Below are 15,312 nucleotides of genomic sequence, written 5' to 3'. Positions count from 1 at the left end.
GGAAAGGAATATTATTCAGTGTAGTTCCAAAACTAGAAAGAAATATTGCATGTTTGCTCAAATTATCCTGTTGTTAGATTGTCCTGATCTAACAACAGGATTTCAGTCACTTTCTTTCAAAATTTGCTGAATTTAGCAAAGCTTAGTTGAATTCAATAAAATCTGATTTGGTTGTAGTAAGTTGACTTTTCTGTCAAAGTCTCTTCATAGATGCGGTTCTGCTTATTATAAAAGCTTGGTTATAAAAAGATGAATACTTTGGGTTGTACTTTCTGCAAATCAATCGCCTGTGCGGGAGGGGTCAAATTTCTGCAAGCAGGGTTGCTGAAAAGTGTACAGGGACAGTTTCAAAGAAACACCAACATGGACCGCGATGCCAAAGCTTCTCTGCACATCCTGAAGCTTTTTCTTCCTTAGACAAGCCACACTTACAAGCTCAGACATCCAGTTGATGTTAAAATTACCTTAAGTCACTAGATGGGGCCTTCTGCTGCTGTTAATGGTTCAATTTTGCTCCGAGTTAGGCAAATGTCACCCGTTGTGAACTTGAACAAACAAGGTTTTGTCATGACAACCAAGCAATTTGAACAACAACCAGCCGTCTCCTCCTATGTGTATGAGTTGGCATTAAGCTTGAAGAGACATACAACTTACAGAAAATTTAAAGTAAAGGTTATAACTCTCTTCTTTGTTTGAATACTGACCATTTCAACCTCTAGCTTCATTAATTTAGGCAACGGTGACATAAATATTGCTTTAGTAATACAGCCTGTGAGTGAACGGGGACAGCTATTGCTGCTTCACCTCACTGCTTTTCAACTTATTGCTGCTCGTCAGCAAGGACTGATACCAAACACCATCGTTTACCATCATGATACACATGAAAACATATCGACTTGGAAGAGATGGGCCATACAATGGCTTTTTATGTCCTCAGTAGTTTAAAAATTTTCATGAAGAGTGCCTGATTGTTTCTTTCTCCACTCTCAGATCTACCTATCGTGGAAGAGCGGGCCAGCAGAAGTAAAGCATTGGAAGGACATGCTCGCTCGGCCGCGCACTAACGTCGCCCAGTGGCACGCTCTTAAGGCCTGATCGCACCACCCAGCTTCCTCCATGGCCACTTCCCGTCTCCTTCTTCCCACCCTTCTTCTCTCTCCCCTACTCCCGCTCCCGTCCTTATGCACAAGACTGACTTGCTGCCAGGCTGCGAAACACGGGTACAATTAGCCATCTGCTCTCTTAAACCTTTAAACTCTTCTCTATTTTCTTTTAGAATCTCAATTTCCTCTTCCACTTCTCTCTGAATTTCTCGCCCCTTGTGCTGTTGTATGTTTTTTTTTTCTGTGTCGCCACTTTGCCAATAGTCCCCCTGTTTCTGACTGTCTGTATGTCTGTCTTTCTGTCCTTATGCAATCGGCCCATGGAGGTCTAACGATCTGTTTATTTGTCGCTGCAGTCCCTTACCGGTTAAACAAGTTGGTATCTTAGAGAATCATAATAATTTGAGCTCATTTAATCTTGTTGTATAAATAGTACAGTTATACAATATAATACAGAAGGCAGTGTATGAACATACAGGCGGGTGTCAATAAATTACAATACCATGGTAATGTTAATTTAGTGATTCAGCTCAAAAAGTGAAACTCACTGCATACCAAGTGGGTAAACTAGAGTATTATATATTTCCAGTCTTTATGTCTGTTAATTTTGATGACTGTGATGTACAGCTAATATGAACCCCAAATTCAGTTTCTTGTAGAAGTCAGCTATTACATAAAACCAATGAAAAAAAATTAATACAGCATTGTGGTGCTACAACATGTACTATACAATGTATGTCTTCAATAATTGACCGGGGCCACCAGCCTGTGGCTCTGCAGATGTGTGCGCCAGCCTTCAGTTCATCCTCATTGTTGGCTCTGGAGCTTCGGCAATGTTTGAGCTTCAGACCAGGAGAGTTTGCACTTTTGCCATATTTTGCTGGAAAAATAAAATCTGCTCTTCTAAAAACCTCGTCAGCAGAGTGAAACATGGAGTGCTCTGAAACCTTTTTGGTAAATGTCTCTGCTGACGTTGGACTTTATAAAATACAATAGAACAACCTCAACCAGCTTGAAATCTGTGCCTCTTCCCTTTATCTCCAGACTCTGGGATCTTGATTTACCAATGAAAAATAAAATCTACTTTTCTAATGAAAAGAGGACTTTGGACATGTCCTTTTTAAGAAGTATTTGTCAGTGTCTTGCATTCAGGAGTGTCTTAACACAAGGAAGGTAACAGTTGCAGAATATATTCTGGAAATGACTCTTAAAGCTCTGACTCCAGCCACAGTCAGTCCCTTGTGATTCTCACCAAAAATCATAAATGAGCTAGAATCCTCTCAAGGCTTCAGTTATCCCTGTTGCCTGTGCCAGATTTTTCTGCCACCCTTTTTCCTTCCACTCAACTTTTCAATCAGCAGCACACTCTTGTGGTTTGCCACCTTTGTACAGAATGTCAGTCTCTGTCTGCTGCTATCTTCTATTTATCTGAGAAACAGAAATTTGGGTTTTCAGTAGTTGTTACTCGGTAATGATCAAAATAAAGAGACATAAATGCTCCAAATATATGATGTTTGTAGTGAATCTCTATTAATTATTGATTCTATTAATGAATTAACTTTTCTGTGACGTTACGATGCATCTTATGAAGATATAATTTAGCTACGTAGGCTGGCAGGGTTTCACCTATGAACACTAGTTAACTGTATCTTAGCCATATTCTGTCACCTGTTTCCCCGTTTCATTAGTCTTTTCATTGACCCTACTGTTCTCATTATTTGTCCCAAGTGTTTTACATTTTTCTCTCATAGCAAACCTTTTCTCCTTCACTCAAGAGTGGTTTAATGTTCAGCTGAAGTCTTTGAAAGTGATCGATAATAGGTTTGTGATGAAACAAGCTGAACTCAGGATGGATTTGTTCACACTGTTGTCTCTTCTCTTCCTTCTATTCTCCTCTCTGTATTCTCTTTTCTCCTCTTCTCTTCCTTCTGGCACAATATTAGTGACTTACTTTGCCTCACCACTCCTCTCACAACAACCCTCTTTCTGGAGCCTTCCTTGTCGTCTGTGTGCTGTGGGTGCTGTGCTGTAGCTCCAACAAAAATAGAGATTTAAAAAAAAAAAGGAAAAAAAAAAGCAACTGAACTTTCCAAAGCTGGGAAAAGATGGGACACAAACTTGTGATATGGATTTGTCCCGATTTTTCCAGAAAGAAGAAGAAAAAAAAAACAAACAAAAGACACGGAGAGAGAAAAAAGAAGATGAGATCCCAGGATGTCACTTTTCATGCATCACCAACAGAGGAAACCAATTGAAATCTTCCAATGTTAACAGGAAAATCAAGGCTGAAGGCAACGTTTGTGCACGTGGATTCAGCTGTGTGCACATACTTGTCTTCGCCCTGTGCTCTTCTGTCACGCTGGTGGGTGTCCACCTCCAGCAGGTTGGACTGTATAGTTAGACTGCTGTGTTGCAGTTGAGTGTGCATTTACAGGAGCAGCGCACTTCGAACTTTACAGAAATCTTCTTCTCTTTTCTCTTTCTTCTCTCGCGCTCTTCTTGCTCTTCTTACTGCCATCGTTTCCCCATCCTCTACTGCCCTGCCTTCTGAACGAGGGCACGGGGAAGTTCATTTTGCACTTTTTTGAAAATGTAATAAAAATAATAATGATGATTATAGTTTTTGATGATGATGATGATGGTGATGATTATAGCTGTGGTGAAAATCAAGGGAGGAGAATCTGGAAGGGTTGGCTGCAGTCGGGGGGGAGAGGTGACGTTTGCTCGGTGTTTTCAGGGTTTGGAGTTGAAGCGGAGGACACAGAGGATGCAGGGCTCTCATCCTCCTCTTCTTGGTCTTTTTTGTGTTTTTTTTTTAAAATATGAGAGTACTTATGTGTGCTTGTGTGTGTATATGGAAGGAAACTGCAGGACTCCTGGTGGGAGTCCACTGATGTTTGAAATGTCATGCTGGGATGGAGATTCAAGGCACGTTTGCCTGTCTCATGGAGACTGGCCAGCACAACAGTGCTATTACACAATGTGTCGATTAACATCAAGCTTGTCAGAGCTCAGAGCTGCACATTGTTATTCTGAATGAGTCCAAGAAAGAACAGTTTATATATATATATATATATATATATATATATATATATATATATATATATATATATATATATATATAAGTATATATACTGACAGGAAAAGGTAGCTCTTAGCCACGTTCTGAATTTTAGTTGCGCCTCATGGGAATTACAAATGACGGACAGCGTGTGCGGTTTCAGATGATTGACTTGTCTGCCTCTGTGAGATACTGCAGGAGTGGATTAGATGTTATCTAATGCAGTAATAGTTGCCCGGTTTGTCAGAAACATTCAGCTCATACCTGTGGAAATAAAGCTGTCATAAAGCAGCAACAATAAAACTTACTTAGATGCTCATAGATGCCTCTGCTCTGTCTTAGTTTGCCGTTTATCCCAGTTGTTTGCAGTTCACCTTTAATACACTCTTGTAAAGTTTTATGCTTATTTCTGTCCCAGGGTTATCCTATAGCACTCCCCAATCTTTCTACGCCTTGGCACTTTATTCAGGAAGTAGCTAAAATATTTAGCTGAATTATCAATACTGTGCTTTTCAATGAATTAAAATTTAATGCCAAATGTACTCTAATGCAAATACATCTATTTAAATATATATAAATTTCCAGTACAATATAATAGCTTTCTTAACCAAATGTACCAGAAATGACTTGTATTGAGTTATATAAAGCTTATTGAAGTAAGAAAACTTACTTCAGTAAGAAGACTCGTATCACTATACATTACTATATAATACCTATGCATGTCAAAGTGTTAAATAGTGAAGTACACCAATGTTTCACTGGGGTAAAATATAAGATTACATTATGTTTCAAAGTTTTGTTCTCAAGGTCGGAAGTAAGTAAATTCAAGCTTTATTTATTGATCATATTTTCACACAGATGTCACAAAGTGTACCATAAAAAGGGTAACTTTAATAAACCACACAGAAGTGTACAACACAGAAGCCAAAACACAATCCAATCGTCTTGTGACAATCTATTATAAATAAAAGAAAAACTTATTTTTTTTCTATGTTCTTAAGGACAAAAAAATTAAATGCTTTAAACTTTACATCATAACAGTTATGGAGAAGGTAAAATATTTTTAAAGTTTTAATTCTACTGTGATGATTAACAATCAGCCATATCTATACCAAATAAAATATAAAGGAACATTTCAAATTAAAAACTAAAGCGGTTATTTGGCTGTTGAGAAATGGTAAATCGGAAAACATTTAAATTCTTCACTTCTGATTTGCAAGTACAGCTGTTACCCCTTTTGTTTCCATGTTCACTGTGTTGATTTCTCCAAATCAACACAGAAAACTAGGAAACCCTAAATGCAGGCTTACTTGCTAATAGTAAGTCTGTAAGCAAATCCAAAATTAATTCTACATAAATGCTATTTTTTGAGCATATGTATGTAATAATATTGAAAGAGGATGCTATTGCTTTAATATTGTAAAACCTTCTTTCCTGGAAGTTGTCTGTCTGCATATATGGATGATCTATTATTATGTATCTCATAAACTTTGAAATATACCACATCATACATTAGAACAGTAATTTAAGTATGAACAGCTATTAAAGTTGATGCAGTTTTTATGCAGTTACTGTTCTAATTTCCTGTATCTGCTGACTGTGTTGCTATGCTAATGATAGTTTACACTTGAGAAGGGAGACATAGTGAAGGAGTTGGTTCGGTTGTGTATTTTTTTTATTGCTTTCCATTACTTTAAAAATTAAAAACAAATTTGGTCTTTATTCTTAAACTAGGAAGATGTAATGCAATAAAATTGTGTGTTTGCTGTTTGAGAATATTGATAAAGTTTCATCTTCCTTTAGAGACGAGGAGCTCAAACAGCAGCTATGAAGAGAGAAGCATTTACTGCGTGTCTTGATGCCCAAACAGTAGGAGGATTCCCTATCTGTGTTTACTTCATTAGCAATGCCTTCCCACCACCTTGTGTTCAGTTTCCACGGTAACCAAGTACTTGATTGCTTAATGGTTTAAGGTAGTCCTCTTGAATTGTGTTTACTATTCAAGATGTAATGCAGATATTAGAATATAGTTGTTTTTTTTGTTTTTTCCCAGTCGCACATCTGCTTTGTTGCCTATGGAGAAGGATGTTAGCTAGTAGCATTAATACTGCATCCAAATGTACAGGAAACTTGTTTTTCTTTTTGACTGTGTCTATAGGGATGTCTCCAGATTAGTTTGTTTTGGAGATGAGCAACTGGATGAAAGATATTTAGATGACAAGAAAGCACAGCAGTCTGATCATTGTGGGTGTAAAATGTCCAAGAAGCTGTAACCCCACATCTCTTGGGCTAACCGTTACGCACCAGTCCAACGAGTATTTAGCTTAATTCCTTCTCAAATCCCTTCTTGATTCTCTACACTGAGATTCCTCTGACTTTTATCCGCCGTTGCTGACCTGAATCACTTAATTTCAAACCCACTGTATAAAGACTGCCTAATAAGTGAGTCCATACATAGCACAGCTTCTGCCAACACTGCCTTTTTTTAAATCTCTTTTGATTCATGCTAAAGATGGTGTCAGCATACAACTGTGCAGTTGTAAACTGGCCAGCGTCGTATAACTCCTCCTCATGAGTGTCGGTAAGCTTTTCTGGACAGCATGCGGTGTGCCGACTATGTTCTGGGCACTGTCTTTCATGTGAGCCTCAGTGCTGGCTGCTGTGATGCACTGATCCAGTCCAGTGCCCTTCAGAACAATTGGCCATCCATGGAACAGGGCTCACTGTTTTGACAGCCAGTGCCTGCAGTGTCACAGCACATTACACTCCCATTAGGTGGTCAGAAAGGAGCAATATCTGCTTCCTTGGACCTTGTGGGGGGGGCTCACTATTTGCAAAAATAGCTCTAAGAAAAAGAAGCATGGAGCGGTTTTATAACTAACATGCGTGCAAGTAAAAGTCTTATCACCCATCCGTTAGCTTGCTCAGCTTTATCTTTGCTAATATTGGAGCTTTTCCCAGCTACAATTAGGCAGGGGAGTGAGAACACCCTGAACAGGTGCCAAGTCCATCGCAAGGCTAACACAAGCACAGCCAATGCCTAACAATGGATGCTTGTGGATATCATACAGAAAGGCCCCCAGGTGACCAGCAGTCCCTTTTTCCAGTTATCTGTCAGTGCAAACCGGTGCTCCACCTGGCTTGTCAGGTAAAGACAGAAACTAATCGGTGTAATCACTCCTGAAGGTGTGAAAACACTTTCTGGACCTATTAAGTCAAAACAGTTTATCAGCTATTTCCCTTTAACTGAGTTGCATATAGTTCAGAAGGCTGAGCTACCAGGCTTTATAAAGTAGTCCTCAGTCACCCTGTGAGCTTGGAGATGCGCTGTTATTTTTATAACATGAGGCAGATTGTGAAGGCACTCATCCTTGAAAATAGACTGCTGAGAAGACTTTTGGACTTTTAGAAGTCTAAGCTCTGCTTTTTAATTCAGATGACCTCCTGAATAAAAACTACTGAATGATAAATATTCTACTCTGCCATATTGGTCAGTGTTGGCAGGTTGCATAAACACCATATCTGGAAATGTCATAACTTTTCTTTTTTGACCACAGACTGATCCTTCACATTTCTGATTCATGGTATCGTTATAGCATATAAAGAAACTGTTGCTTTTTTTTTTTTTTTTTTTTTTTTTTAGGAAGCGTAGCAGTGATCTCAGACCTGGATGTTTATAAGGATTACTTGTACAAAACGAGATACAGCTAAGTTTCCTTCAGTAGTTAAAATAGAAAAATCATTGATGCTCTAACTTGTGATTACTCTTAAATGTTTGACTCTGGAAAATTGTGGGGAAAAAATGCTGTGTGTTTGCTATAAAGCCAGTTCCCTCACGACATATTCCATTTCACAACAGAGTGTAAAATCCTTCAGAAACCTTCTATCTGTAAAATACTAAGAATCCCCTAGTTTATCTTTATATTTTCTGCTTTCAGCTCAACAACCAAAACACTAAAATAGATGGAAAGTTTCAATCTAAACATATGGAGACATTAGCTCCCAAACACCACTTTTTAATTGCACTGCCACCTCTCTCGCACCTCTAAATGTGTTGCGCTTTCTTGGCACCAACAATGTCAGGAGTGACCTTCAGCAAGCCAGGGCTCATGAATATACCAAGACAGGATTACAGATGTTCCCAGTCAAGACTCCCCCTCACCCCCCACCCGGGGTCCAATTGGTGTGTTTGTTCAGCCTCAGTGCTGTCTCTCATCATTATATTCAATTCCTGGCAAAACCAATGAACAGGTGCTGGTGTGGGCCTGAGTAAAAAAAGTTTAATTCTGCCCACAACTTTAGTGCTGCAAGTTTTATGTCCTTTTTCTGCAAAAAATAGACTTTTTGTATCTAAAACCATCCCCAGACCTGTATTGGCATTTGTAGTCATGATGTGTAAAAGCTTTAAAATAGATTAATCTTTTACTCCTCTGGTTGAAAAATATTGAACAATCTAACATTTAATGTCAGAACATTTGCTAAGTGTAAAAAAACAAGCTCTCTTTTTAAAGTCTAATTGTTTTATGTCCTCTCTTTTAACCCACATAATCTCTCTAGATTTGGTTCACTACTTGGGCTCGGGGACTGGAATGACGATGGTTGAAATGCTTACTGTATTTTAAATCATTATTCTATCATAAGACCAAATTAGAACCCATTTTCAGATTTCTGGCAGAACCCACCAAACTTAACTTTTAAATGTTCTCGTATGTCAAGCAGTTCCACGTGGGTTTTTGAAGACAAACAGGCCCCCGCCATCACAAATCTGCTATACTCAACAGTGGGCCTCAGGCACTTTACCTCACATTCATCTTTTGTTTCATGGCAGGTCAACCTGGAGAGTTTGTTGCAGAAAAATTTTGCTCTCTATCTGAAATTTGGCACAGACAATCATAGTTCCCCAAAGATGATCCCGACAGACACGTTTATGTCTTTCTTCCAATGAAATAAATCCATGTTGGCTGTGATGAACTTTAGTTATTCTTTTAAGACTAGACTTTGTGCACTAGAGTATAAAATGTACCCCTGTGGTTTAATATCTTGACAGCTTATTTTGTACATTTCCATGCATTTTTAAAAATGGATTTACATTTACTAAAGTTATTTAATTAGTTTAAACCTCTCACAACTGAAGAGGTCCTACCTGTTCCTTATGCTCCCTTGAGATTTATGATGGCGTTTGTCCTTGTCTCATTCCTCCTTCCCTTAATATTCCATCGCAGTTTTCCTTGATGGATTTCTTAAGTTAAGCATCAGTGACTCACTCTATTGGAAAGGTGCCTGCTCTGCTGTAGTCTTTGCTAAATTAAATTAGGGGTGTTCTTTGTCTTGGAGACCTTAATGTCTGTGTGTGTGCGGATTAAAGTGAGGCTGTGGTAATCCCATCCTGGAGGAACATCTTCGCTGCTTTATTCTGCTGAATCATGTTGCGACGCCTGAGTAAGTTCAGGAGTCACCTGGCTCACCTTCGCTGTTTGTTTGTCTGCGCGTTCGTCCTGCCCTGCACCGACGGACCTCTCCTCTCCCTCCAACTCACCCTTTCAATTGTTTTAAGCATCTGGTGAAAACCAGTGTGACTCCTTCCATTCAGGGTTGTATGAAAAGTGATTACACGAATATGAAAAACAATAACGAGTAATAATTTCCTTTCTGTTCACATTTGACTGTTGGTTAGTGTGTGCGTATGTGTGTGCTTGGTGTTCTTGTGTTTTTGTTTCTTTACGAAGCATTGTGAAGAATAATTTTATTTTTTTGTTTGTTTTTTAAAAAACTTTATGTAAATATTGTTGGTGAAAATTAACATTTACTGTACTCCGAGTTTTCGTTTGTCACTCGAGGCGATGAAGAAAACAACGATACACATGAATAACAATGGTGATGTTGACGATGATGATGATGATGAAGCTGATTATACCTGCCCTTCTTGAACAAGGGCTTTTGATGTCTGCTGTATTTTTGTTGGGAGCGTCGTGAGGTCAAGGCAAGACAAGCGACGGGGAAGGAGTGGTACCCGACACATCCCAGGTTCTTTGTAGCAACACTGCCACAAGTCCCCGAATACACCCAGGTAACTCAAAGCGACACAAATTGTAGCCATGAAGCATCATTGCATTCTCACAACATGCTTTGCCGTGTGTGAGAACGACACACACCTCCATATTGAGTCACTCCAACCCAGTCGCTTGGCATCACATCCCCCACCGTCAGCTTACAGGCTCTGGGATTTACTGAAATGCCATTGTGTTAGATGGGATTAACCCTGTCCTGACACCCATGATGCCTTGCTCATCGAATTTGGAGTCATTATTGATGTGTAGGGAGCCATACATAAGGATGGACATGGCTTCCATCATCCTACAGCAACAAGGGTAGTTTGCATGCATGTTTTAATTCCCAACTGGGCTGATGTGAACTTGCCAAATAACCGGCTTGTCGGTTGCTCTGTGAACTATTTGCAAGAGCTCTCAAACGCCAGTAAGGACAGTTCAGGATTAGAGAGACGGCCGAACTATAAACTGCCATATTGTGATGTAAAAAAACCCAAAAGAACTCAAATAACAATACATGCACCATCTCTCCTCTTCAAAACGGATTTTAGCTGTGCCATATCACAACATATTCCTTTGTTTTCGCCAGGACTCGTCTGCAAAAACACTGTTGGATGTTAAATCATGTATTAGTGTAACTTCAGAGAATGCTGACGGAGCTTTTCTGTGCTGATTGGTCATTAATTAGTTAGAAAATAAGGTGATGTCACACTGTGTGTGAGAGAGAGAGCCGTCGGTGTCGCATTTATCTGCAGTTTAACAAGATTTCGGAAACGTGTCAAAACATCTTAAAATATCTTTGCATTTTTAGCTTAGCACAGTTAGTAAGATTAGCTCACTTAGCTTCGCAAACTATGAACAACGGTTCATGAAAACTGAGCAAAAACTGTGAAGACTACCAATCCAGCATGTTCCCCAATAGACAGAACCGAATTAAAACAGAGCTGTTTTGCAGCAATGCATTCAGCCTTGCTTTTAAAATGTCGGTGTCTCCTGTGACTTCATTTGTAAATGTCTCATCTATACTGAAAACAGCTAACTTTGCTCAGTAACAACTTCCAAACCAAAGAGAGTTTTTGTCAGTGTGACATGTTGGCGCTTGTGTTTTCTGAGCCTAAAAAAGATTGGATTTTTAAGTCAGTCACCGTTAAGAGCTGGGCAAGTGTAAAATTTTTATTCTGGCCACTAGATGATTTCTCTGTGCGTTTTATCCTCTTTGAAATAAATGAGGAAATAAAATGCACTTTTATTTATGTTCAAAGCATGCTATGGCTTTGTAAAACATTGGTAAAAACAGGATTGTGGTCAAGTGCCATAAGTCTTACTTCATCTGGTTTTTCATATGCTGCATCCGCCCTCATGTTTCAGGCCCGGCAGCTCCGCCCCTGCACAGTGCAGCGGCGGAGCTCATCAGTTTCAGGTTTCTTTCAGGAGCGTCTCTGACCTGACATGGTTTAGCAGATACTGCCGGCAGCTGTCTCCAGGAAAGACAGTGGATACAGTTCTACCTTCATCTGTAATACCATCCGTCCGAGGGAGTCCCACAAGGACGCTGAAGCTCCACACGCTGACCAAAAATAAAGCCCAGCTACTTTCCCCTCCAAACTCGATCTGTTGCTGATTGTGAATGAGATGCAGGCCGAGCGACGTCTAAATCCTGCCATTTATACAGAGGTTTTTTAAATCAGGGAGGTAATAAGCAATACTCTTAACTGACCTACTGAATCTAAACTGAGAGGGGTTTTATTTTTGCATCGAGGGATGTCAAGGGTAACACTCCTGCTTTTTGGTTGGGTTTTTAACTCCTTTTTCCACTTGCCTTGGCCCACCTCTTCAACAAAGAGTGCTCTAACTTTAAACACACAATTGTGATGTGTACAATCTGATTCCATGTACTTATTTATGTTTTGGTTTTTTTTGCCAACTTTGTATAGTGTACAAATATCTATAAATATACAAACCATGACAGTACTGTATAGATTTTAGCTGCCTGGTAAGGTTAATAGTATATACTTGGTAGACTAAAAGAAAAAGCGTAGAGCTGTTCAAAAGCCAGTTACTGAGAAAAAAAAAAAATTGCTTTCTGTAAGACCCGATGCCACTGGCTCTTTTTTATATTCTAAGTTTCTGCTTTCTTTTTTTCATTGTAGCCAGTGGGATCTCTTTTTTGTCCATTTGTTTTGCTTTAGTTTTTTGTTTTGTTTTTGACAAGACACAGCAAGGTTCTGGCAGCCAGGAGAGTGCGGTGGAACGCAGACTGGAACCCTGTGCAGTTGTGCGTGTTTTTAGGTGTGTGTCCGTCCATCGTAGTGCTTAGTGCTCTTTGTGCAGTGCCTCCCTCCGCCCTCTTTTTCTCTTACGCAGATTGCTCGCTAAGATGCAGGATGATTGTGTTTGCTGAGGCTAGCTGATGCCCTCCTCCTTTCTCTTTTTCCCCCCCTCTCATCCGCTCTGTTTCTTCATTACACCGCTTAGTTTTAATCCTCCGCTAAGTATAGATTTCCACTTCCTCTGCTCGATTGTTCATTTACTATCCCATTCAGATGATAATGCGCACACCACCAGAGTCTAATTTCCTGGTAATCCATTCCATCCCCCATCATCTATCCTGGATTCTTTGTCCATTAGGATCTCCCATTTGTCACCCTCCACGTTACTTTTTCTATAGAGCTCTGTGGACCAGAGAATAAACACACACACACACAAAAAAAACGAGAGGAGATCCATGTTCCTCATCCCAATTCAAGCCTTATAACTTCAAACTCAGAGGAGAGGGAACGGTATCGGCTCAGCATGCAGCAACACAAAGCAGCCATATTAAAGTCAAGCACAGATGTGAGAGTTGATGCTGTGGCGGCTTCACTGCTGCCTGTTTGTAGCAAGAGCGAGAGGAAGAAAAAAAAAAAAAAAACGCCTTAAAGATCGGACCAACCACACATTAAAGATACTGGGATGTGTACATTTGTGGAAACCCTCCCTTTTCCTGCACCACTTTTATTACTTGGTACTCCAGTGTGCTGCTTGGTTGCTCTGTACATATCTGTGTAGTACTTCTGTTGATGTCCCCGTACTGGTGTAGTAAAGGGTTCTTACTGGGTTTGCTCCGGCAGACGCCCTCCCTCTCCTGTTCTATTCTCATTCTCCTTAAACGAAAACTTCAAACATTCCATTTGAACCTGAACCGAACAGCTACTTAAAGATGATTGGATCTCACTGGGAGCCAAAGAGAAGGACCGAACTGCAGACGTCTCTCACTGGAGCCATGATAATAACCGAGACGCCTTGGTCACGTCCCTCTGAGGGAGGGCCGCAGAACCTCCACACCTCCACGCGCGGCTCTCTGCTCCTTCCAACCCACCTCCTCTCCGGTCGGCCCTTCTGGTTTGGAACAGAAGGGCGAGACAGCGGGACGGGGTCGAGAGAGCCCTGGGAGGCAGCGGGGAGCCGCGTCTCTGCGGCCGCGCCCAGCAAAGGGAGGGAGGGCGTCTCAGGGCGAAGCTCAGTAGCACTTTGGTTTTGCGTTCCATGTTTATTTTTTTCAGCCTCTCCTGTTTTTTTGGGCCGAGCGGACTGTGATCTTACTGGTTATTTATTTTTTGTTGTTTTTCTGTTCTCGCTCTCCTCCACTCATCAGTGTTACACAGTGTGCTGGGTGGACGGAGCCTTGGAGCTGAGCTCTGATGTTGTTCCATATTAAAGAATCATTTTTGCTACACTTGTGTTCAGAGCCTGATTGGTCTGTCTCGTCGTCCTTTTCTTCGGTATACTTTAACCAGGACTACACTGCATGGCGAGAACATTATAGCTGCTTAACATCTTGTTCTGCAACCAGTAACTATCCTGATTCTGCACCTGAAAGCAGCTGATTATCTGATCATTTAATCTGCAACAGTTTTAATTGTTCATTAAACATTTAATCACCTTAATTTCAAGCATTTTCGTCAGGCTGATGCATCCCAACAACTACAACATGTCATTAATGTTTGAATAAATATTAACGGCCAATAGAGAATGTACTATTAGAGAGTTTAAGTCAATTAAGGTAAATCTGCTGTTGTACATATTTTATTGTTTCAATGCCTACAGCACCTTGCAAATGTTTTGCTACATCACAACCACAAACCTCTGTGTATGAACTTGGCTTTTTTATTAATAGAAAGTAGTTCTGAATTATGAAGTGTATCCAAACTCAAACATGATTTTTCAAAATCTCATGATCATCATTTGTGCATTTCTATACAGCTTCCTCATTCAATGCTTTCTAGAACCCACTTTGCTATGATTAGAGCTGCAAGATTATCACAATTCAAAAACTTGATGTTCATAAGAAAGATTCTTGAAACATTATTGAAGGCAGATGATTCTTGCTGATGTAGAGGAGAAAAATTTTATTTAGCATGATTGTGTTTTAATTTTCTTAATGAGAAAATTAAAACACAATGAAGTACTTACCAATACATGGTAAGTACTTCAGCACCGATTTTGAAAAAGAAAAAAGAAATGGAAGTGATTCTTTCTGGTATAGTAAGCCGGTAAGCCAACACTGAAAAATATGTCAATGTATTTTACAGATCTTGGTATCTTGATTTAATTGTGCTGTGAATTTGGAGGAAGATCTTTTTGAAGTGTAGGAGGAATCTGGTCCACACGAAAAAAAGAAAAGGTTCATTTTAATATAAACGTGAATCTGGGACAGTAAGATGTTATTTTTACAGGACATTTATGGAAATGTGGTCAATGTAGTTGGTGGAAAAACATCCCGATGGGAAACTCAGAGTAACTTAAAACCATTTTGCATAACTAAAGAAAGAAATATTTGCCCTTTTTTCTTTAAGCAGCTTGAGCTCAACCAGATTGAATGGGGAGCATCTACTGAGATTTTCTAGTCTTGTCACGGATTATCAACTGGATTTATACCTGGACTTTGACTGGGCCAGGCTAATACATGAAGATGCCTTGATTGAAACCAGTCTATTGTAGCTCTGGCTGCATGTTGAGGGCTGTCCTGTTTAAAACATCTGAATCATCTGACCAGTTTCTCTTATTCTTTGTATTTTGTTTGTTATTGTGTTTGTGGAAACAGGAACGCTATAGATGACAC

The 15,312-nt window shown here is 39.8% G+C and overlaps 1 protein-coding gene across 6 annotated transcripts in view; it reads left to right on the top strand.

Annotated features, from left to right (window-relative positions):
• The window catches only part of syt7a (synaptotagmin VIIa), a 113,483-nt gene extending 99,559 nt beyond the window's left edge, over positions 1-13,924 (top strand). For 5 of the 6 annotated variants that reach the window (XM_081608239.1, XM_017305209.2, XM_008412119.3 and 2 more), the window contains one exon: positions 991-13,924. In XM_081608239.1, the coding sequence (XP_081464365.1) occupies positions 991-1,095 (105 nt within the window). In that variant the 3' untranslated portion in view covers positions 1,096-13,924. The remainder of the gene's footprint in view (positions 1-990) is intronic. The other variant, XR_014087932.1, reaches the window with a different exon arrangement.
• The last annotated feature ends 1,388 nt before the right edge of the window (positions 13,925-15,312 follow it).

The sequence above is a fragment of the Poecilia reticulata genome, chromosome 6 (assembly GCF_904066995.2).
Source record: "Poecilia reticulata chromosome 6, P_reticulata-male-v2, whole genome shotgun sequence".
In the NCBI taxonomy this organism is placed as follows: domain Eukaryota; kingdom Metazoa; phylum Chordata; class Actinopteri; order Cyprinodontiformes; family Poeciliidae; genus Poecilia; species Poecilia reticulata.
The sequence above is the reverse complement of the archived record's forward strand: the minus strand, read 5'-3'. Positions and strand labels throughout refer to the sequence as shown.